The sequence below is a fragment of the Tupaia chinensis genome, unplaced genomic scaffold (assembly GCF_000334495.1).
Source record: "Tupaia chinensis unplaced genomic scaffold, TupChi_1.0 Scaffold140356_1, whole genome shotgun sequence".
NCBI lineage: Eukaryota > Metazoa > Chordata > Mammalia > Scandentia > Tupaiidae > Tupaia > Tupaia belangeri.
The window spans coordinates 1147111-1154862 of NW_006200233.1; the positions used below are offsets into that span (position 1 = coordinate 1147111).

General features: G+C 47.9%; 1 protein-coding gene across 1 annotated transcript in view; it reads left to right on the top strand.

Annotated features, from left to right (window-relative positions):
* The first annotated feature begins 11 nt into the window (after positions 1-11).
* The window catches only part of LOC102493489 (zinc finger protein 850), a 39168-nt gene continuing 31427 nt past the window's right edge, over positions 12-7752 (top strand). The window contains exons 1-5 of the mRNA XM_027766048.1: positions 12-261; positions 1158-1261; positions 2656-3129; positions 3396-3531; positions 5382-6279. Of these exons, the coding sequence (XP_027621849.1) occupies positions 2719-3129; positions 3396-3531; positions 5382-6279 (1445 nt within the window). The 5' untranslated portion in view covers positions 12-261; positions 1158-1261; positions 2656-2718. The remainder of the gene's footprint in view (positions 262-1157; positions 1262-2655; positions 3130-3395; positions 3532-5381; positions 6280-7752) is intronic.

Below are 7752 nucleotides of genomic sequence, written 5' to 3' on the forward strand. Positions count from 1 at the left end.
GGCGGGCGGGGCGGCAGAGGAGCGCGCTCGCAGACCCGCGGCCAGGCCCGCGCACTTCGCGGGACCCGCCGGGGCTGGAAGGGATGCGGCCCGGGGGCACCGCCGGCCTCCCTCCGCGCCCTCCTGCCGGGGACGGCGCCGGCCGCACGCCCCTGGGGATGCGGGCAGGGCATGGGGCGGCGCCCGGCCCGGCATTGCGCTAACTCTGTTTCCTCTTGTTTTGTTCCCGCTGTTTTCCAAGGCATTGTCTGAACCTGTGAGGTTTGTTTCATGCCCTCCTAGAATTAATCCTTTTTTTTAAAGGAATGATTTTAATTTAATTAATTTATTTTTATTTGACCAGAGAGGGCAGAGTGAGAAAGAGAGAAAGCGGGAACCAGCAGTTAGCGTAATGGCTGTGTTGCTGGACTCCCACGTCGTCGACCGCGGTTCGAGTCCTGGACCTGGTGACTTAAACTCACTCCGAGCGCGAGTGCGTGCATGCCCATGATCCCCCCTGGGGGGTGATTTCTTGCTTTCTGTCTCTCTGTCTCTGTCTGTCTCCATACCCCCTGGGGGGGTGATTTCTCACTTTCTTTCTCTATGTCTCTGTCTGGCAAGCGCACGTGCCCTATAGCGGAAAAAAAAACTCTCAAAAAAAGAAAAAGAGAGAAAGCCACCAGATCCGGACTCGAACCACATTCGACCATGTGGGAGTCCAGCGCTCTTAGCCACCACACCACCCGCTGACCCCAATCCTGATATATTTCTTCTAATGCCCTTTCCATGGATCTTGTCCAATCTTATTTCTACATTCGTGGGTCCTTTCCACAATTAAAATCGCACAGGGGCGAACGGGTGGCGCTGGTTAAGGTGCTGGACTCCCACGTGGGCATCACTGTTCAGGCTGGACACTCATGGTGGGAACATGTGTCTGCATGACCAGGATCCCCAGAGGGGAATGGAGAAGGGATTGCGGTTTATCCCTGTCTCTCTGTCTCTCCTGTGAGCACAAGTGCCCTTAGTGGAAATCTCTCTAAAAAGAAAAATCCTCACAGTTATCCATGGGAAGCATTACCATCCAGATGGAAGTCTATCTTATCATCTTCAATGCAAAATATTCAAAAGAGAAGTCATCTCGAACTTTCCTTATTTTCTCTCATTCAATAAACCAACAGATAAGGAACCTTAAGAACAAGTAATGATGTATAGCTCTTAACCTCATGGAACGCCGGTCACCTGATGAGCCAAACCAGCCAAACAACTAAAGATAGTCAAGGCGGTATGTGTTATTGCCACACTTGTATGTGTTGGGGATTGTAGGGACCCAGTGGAGGAATTCCTTATTGAAGTTAGTCACTCCCTGCACTCCAGCCTACAAGCTAACCTCACTGTCAGCTGTTCATTTCATTCCCTCCACGTTGCTTCTGTCCGCTCTGCGAGTCTGGAGCATCTTTGATTTTCCAGTGTGTGTTCCCAGCTCTGGGGGAATATCTGCTACCATTCGGTGTCTCCCCACCTGAGAACAGTTAGGATATTCCTAGTGTCTCCATCAACACCGAGTTAGTGCTTCCATGTTCAGCGTTTACCGAGCACCTGGGATACACCTGTCACATATAATGTGGTTAATCTGAATGTTTTGTGTCCTTATGTGTCATTTCTTCTCACTTCATTTGCACACTAACCCTTTTGGAATGCAGACTGCCCAGGGATGCCCCGTACTGACCTGTCGGCATGTCCAAAGGCAGGACCCAGGAACGTGTCCTCACAGGCTCCCACCCGGTGACTGGCCAGCAAGCCCAGCCCTGTGCAATTTCTTGTGACCCTCTATTGTACTACTTCACTCAGTGCTTTGCTTGTGAAAGATAATTTTCTTTTTCCTTTTCTTGCTAGAGGGCACCTGCACTAAAACCTGACCACTCGGTGTTTTCTGCCAGAAAGCCCAGTCTTTTGCCTTTCTAATGAGTGTTTTGTCTTCCCACTTCATGTTCCTTTGCCTTTGTAATTCCATTATACAACCTGCTGAGTGTTTTGTCTTCCCACTTCATGTTCCTACCATTCACTAGTTGTTCACACTGTTTGCCTGCTCGTAATTTCCTATTTCTCTCCCCTATTCCAGTCAAGTCTTACACGTTCTTTTCTTTTTTATTCAAGCTGCTGGGTTTGGGACTTGAAATGCAAAGTTGGCCAAGTGGGATCCATCCACCTTCACCATGCCACCTGCTGGCCCCCTTTCCCATTTTATTTATTTATTTATTTTTAAAGTTAGACATGTGCACTCACCAATGAGAAAAAGACAGAGAGGGAGAATGGTAAATCACTCCACTGGGGTGATGACCACATCACACTCCCTTCTCCATTCTCCTCTTGGGATTTGGGGCATGCACCCAGTGTATTTGGTGTGTTCTTCAGGATTCGGGCAGGACTTGAACTGTGGGATCAGCCATGTGCGAGCCAACTTCTTGACCACCACACCACCTGCTGACTTTAATTTATCTTATTTTTAACTTAAATTTTAAGCTCTGTTGAAGTAGAAATCACATAATGGTTGTATTCCACAGAGTAGATATGCCAGACAATAAATGTCCTGTAAATTTTTACATAATGGAGAATGATGATTTTTATTATGTGGTCTTTCATCGTCCTAGACAATAATAGTAATTTTTGATTTCTCAGAGTTCTTGAAACTAAAGAAGACCCATCTCAAAGCATAAGTGAGGTTTCTGATTGTATTCAAAGATGACAACAGGATCAAAGAAATCCACAGCTCAGAATTTTCCAGAGAATGAAGGACTTCTAATAGTGAAGGTGGAAGAGGAAGAGTTTATCTCAAAGCAGGACACTTGCTTACAGAAAAGCGATCCCCTCAAGCAGGAGCTTGCCCGGCAACTTTTTAGGCAGTTCTGCTACCAGGATTCCACCAGCCCCCACGAGGCGCTGGCCCGGCTCCATGAGCTCTGCAGACAGTGGCTGCGGCCCGAGGCCCACAGCAAGGAGCAGATCCTGGAGCTGCTGGTGCTGGAGCAGTTCCTGAGCATCCTGCCCCGGGAGCTGCGTGCCTGGGTGCACGAGCGGCACCCCGAGAGCGGGGAGGAGGCGGTGACTGCGCTGGAGGAGCTGGAGAGAGGCACTGATGAAGCTGTTCTCCAGGTGCTTAGGGGCCGGGAAAGCTAAGACTTCCAGAATGGAGGTGCTCCACCAGGGAGGGAAGTCCCTAGACTGAGCACCGAGGAGCCCTGCAGGAGCTCGCCATTCAGTCAGCTCCCAGGTCCCCTTCCTGACTGGTTCCGCACCATTTCATAGCTGATTCAGACTGGAATCCTCGTCCAGTTTTGTATTCCTACAAGCTTTTTGTGGTTAGGTGTTTAATTCCAGTACACATTGGCTATAACCCAAATGTACTTTATTCTTCTCAGGTTCCAGCCCACGAGCATGGACAGGAAATACTTGGGAAGAAAGTGTCACCTGGACCAGCACTTGGTGTCCCGCTCCAGCCAGTGGAGACCGGAGTCCATTGTGGTTCATTAGAACCCCCGCTCCTAAGAGGCTGTGGTAAGTGGCAAGATGCCATGCAGTGCATGTCACTGAAAATGTTGGAGAGTGACTGTCTCCTCAAACCAGCCCTGGTTCCTATAATTGGTCCTTTTCTTTATTACCCAGTGAAAAGTATGTAACTTGTTTTCCTATGGATCTTGGCCAGTTGGAGAGAAAAAGGCAATTTTATTCTTACCTTGCATAGTTCCAAAACACAGGGTATTTTTGTGTGATGACCAAAGTAAGGGAAAGAAAAATGAGTTGAAAAACTATGAATGAGTCATAAAAAGAGAAAAAGGCAAAAGTAGAAACACATGGACAGAAATAGACATGTAACAGAGCAGTACATGTGGAGGCAGGGACAGAGGTACATGGTGATAGGACGTGCCCTGGGTCCACATTGTCGCCTTTTTGTCCTACTCTTGGTCTGATGAAAGCTCTTTTATGCTCTATAGAAAGTTAGCCATAGTTCTAGATCGTGCCTTCATAGCATACTCATCTGTATTCTAGCATTTGTCTATTTAAAAGGCTTGTAGATAAAGTATACTAGGTATGAGTGGTCCCAGTAATAAACCCATTAAGTAACTGTTGCAGTTTAAGAAATTACTACAGATTTGCTTTATGGTTTGTTCCAGATACATCTGCATCTACCCCACATAAAGTTGTAAGCCCCCTCACCCCAGAAGCAGCACTTCGGAGCTGCCTTTCCCACCCGAGCTTGACTAGACAAAGGAAACCCCAGGGCAGAGAGGCCACCGAGCTCCAGCGTAACAGTCTTACAGTGTGCAGAGGTGCGCTGGGCAGTAGGACTTGTGAGGACCATTTCAAAAAGGTCCTGGAAATCGCCTCGAGAGCTTAGATCTGGAAGAAAAGCAGTGGAAGGTTTCTGAGCAGGGTTTGAAAGGATAACAGTGTTCAATGACTATCGGTCTCGTAGAGATACTTAGGGTGACTAGAGAGAACAGCTAGGAGGCCTTTATGGCCACTGACAGGCAGTGTCAGGGCTCTACACCACAGTGTTGGTCACCAAAATGTAAAAGAGGGGGCGTGTGTCGGGGTCAGTTGGAGACGGTGGTGGTAGAGCTTGAGGTTGACTGGCCATGAGGTTCAAAACAGGGATGGTGGATAGACAGACAGTCCCCATGCGCACTCACCTCACTCCTGTAGAGCTGTAGTCTCCTCTGTGTCCTCATCTGCCTCCTTAAAACGGGCACCTCTGGGAACCAGCAGTTAGCATAATGGCTATGTGGCTGGACTCCCACATAGTCGACCGCGGTTCGTGTCCTGGACCCGGTGGTTTAAAACCCCCGCCAGGCATGAGTGCGTGTGTGCCCAAGATCCCGAGAGGAGAATGGAGAAGAAGGGATTGCGACGTGACCATCCCCCCTGGGGGGTGATTTCTCGCTTTCTGTCTCTATGTCTCTTTCTGTCTGTCTGGCAAGCGCACGCGCCCTATAGTGAAAACCTCCCAAAAAAAAAAAAAAAAAAAAAAGGGCACCTCTCTCTCTCCCTCAGTCCAGCACTGTGAATATTCCCCAGTGTACCCTCGGTCAGCTTACACAGTTCCTCCTCCTCACCCTATCTCCCACCCCATGGCCTTTCTTGGTGGTGACGACTCTCCTGCCAACCTTTGTGTCAGCTGCTCGTCCTCAGATGTCTGCTTCCTCTGTGCCAACCCCCGCATGCATTGCTAGCTTTTACTGTTTGCTAAGTGTTCTTGTCCATTGCTCCTGTCATGTGTAAGCCCGTGTATTTAGTCAAATGAAGTATCAAAAGGTTTGTAGGGCCACACTCTTGAGTGTACACATTTTCTTTTCTTCCAGCCCAGCAAATAGGTGATGTTTATCTTTCTTTTCTTATTATTTTAGATGATGAGAGTGAAAACAGCAGATCTGTGCCAAAACTGGACACTCATGAAAAAATGAAATCACAGAGAATTATGTCAGGAAGAACCTCAGGACACACGTCAGAAGGATCTGATGAGCCTCCAGCCGCCTCTGCATTTGCCTACAGGGTTAAGAGGCAAAGGGAGAATAAACCCGGGGAGTCTGGAATCCCTGCTCAGGGTGGAGGTTTTGGTAAAATCCTCACCCACAAAAATGGACTCACAGGGAAAGCAGTAAGACGTGACAGATATGAAAGAAGCCTGAATCTGAACTCAGATGAATTCACACACCAGGAATCTTGTAGACGTGGCACCTCTGATCAGAGCTTCACATGGAATTCAGATTTTATTAAGCATCAAAGAAATTGTGCTGGAGAAAAAATTCACCAATTTGAAAAATCTTTCAAGAACTCAAACTTCATTAAACATGTAGCAGTTTTCAGTGGAGAGAAAACCCATCAGTGTAATGAGTGTGGGAAAGCTTTCAGACACAGCTCAAAGCTCGTAAGGCATCAGAGAATCCACAGTGGGGAGAGACCCTATGAATGCAATGAGTGCGGGAAAGGCTTTCGAGGAAGCTCAGATCTCATTAGACATCAGCGAATTCACACTGGAGAAAAACCCTTTGGCTGCAAAGAGTGTGGGAGAGCATTCAGCCTGAACTCCCATCTGATCCTGCATCAGAGAATTCACACCAGAGAGAAGCCCTACGAATGCAGTGAATGTGGGAAAACCTTCCGAGTAAGCTCACATCTGATTCGACACCTGAGAGTCCACACTGGAGAGAGACCCTACAAGTGCAGTGAGTGTGGGAAAGCCTTCAGTCAGAGCTCACACCTTAGTCAACATCAGAGAATCCACAAGAGGGAAAACCTGTTAATGTAGGAAACCAAAATTCATACATAAATTCTAAGGAAATAACCGAAAAACATTAGATAAAAATGAATATTGGGCGAGACAATAAACTGCAAGACCAGTGTCTCTCCTCTCATTTCCATATTTGCTGTTGTATGTGTGGTCTCCGTCTCTGTACTTTCTGGGCATTTGGGGATATGCCTTTTCCATTGACTGCCAGAGTCAGACTAGAGGAGGGCCAGCATGGCATAGTGGTGAAGGTGGCTGGATCCCACATGGCCAGCTGAGTGGTTTGAGTCCCAGCCCCAGTGACTTGAGAAACACATGGGTATACACACCCAAAATCCTGAGTGGAACAGAGAAGAGAAGGATGGCAGTGTGGCTATCCTCCCTGGGAGCTGCTTCCTCATGTTCCCTCTTGGTCTCTCTCTCTAGCACATACACACACCCTCTAGCAAAATTTTATAAGTAAATAAAGTCAAGGATTTGGGGGAGGCTAATAAATAGGTTATGGCAGTGGGATAGCAAGAATCAGAGACTGTCTTGTAAAATAACCAGTTATAGTGTGGGGAAGAAAGAATTCAGGAAAAGATCATTAGCCTTCATTATTTCTCCTGGTTGTTTATCTACGAGATGAGGTAGCTGAGCCCAGCAATGAAATAGCTTGCACAATGTACTGCAGAATTATGTCTTCAGGCATTCTTTTTTAAAAATGAAGACCACAAAACCAAATTAGATGGTCATGTCAAATTTGTAGGGTCACGTCAAGCATAGTAGGCCAGGTTTGCAGAGGTCATGCCAGGAAGTTAACAACAACAGGGAGCAACCAAAGCAGCAGGCCAGAATGAACATGGCTGCTGGCGATTGTCGGAGGGCAGGATCTGAAGGACTAGAGGGATGGTTTCTGCAGTAGACAGAAGATCTGATATTTCAGGTTATAAAGGTAAATTCTGCTCTACTGCTTTTACCCGTGTGGTGAGGCACATTTTCTTCTCTGTTTTTTTTTGTTTTGTTTTGTTTGTTTTTTAAGCTTTTGCCATAGGGCATGTGCACTTGCCAGAGAGAAAGAGACAGATGGAAAATGAAGACTCACTCCCTAAGGGGGATGGCTGGTCTGCAATCCCTTCACTCTTGGGATTTTAGGTCCAGGACTTGAACCGCGGCCAGCCACGTGGGAGTCCAGCACCCCAACTTCCATCCCCCTTGCCAATCCCAAGGCACATTTTCTTCTGAGAATTATAATAAAAGTAATTATGTGAGGTTTAGTCATTTCACTGCATATAATGTTTTTAAAGTATAAAATGTCAGGGCGCGTGCGGTTGCTGGAGGGACAAAGAAATAGTGAGAAATCACCCTGGGGTGGGAGGGGGCTGGCCGCGGCGCAATCCCGTCCCCTCTCCGCTCTGTAAACCGAAGAACTTCCCAAGCCCGCGGCGCTAAGGCCCCCAGTGCGCGGTGCAGTCGCGGCGCACTCGGCGGGCTAGAGCGGAGGGGGGGGG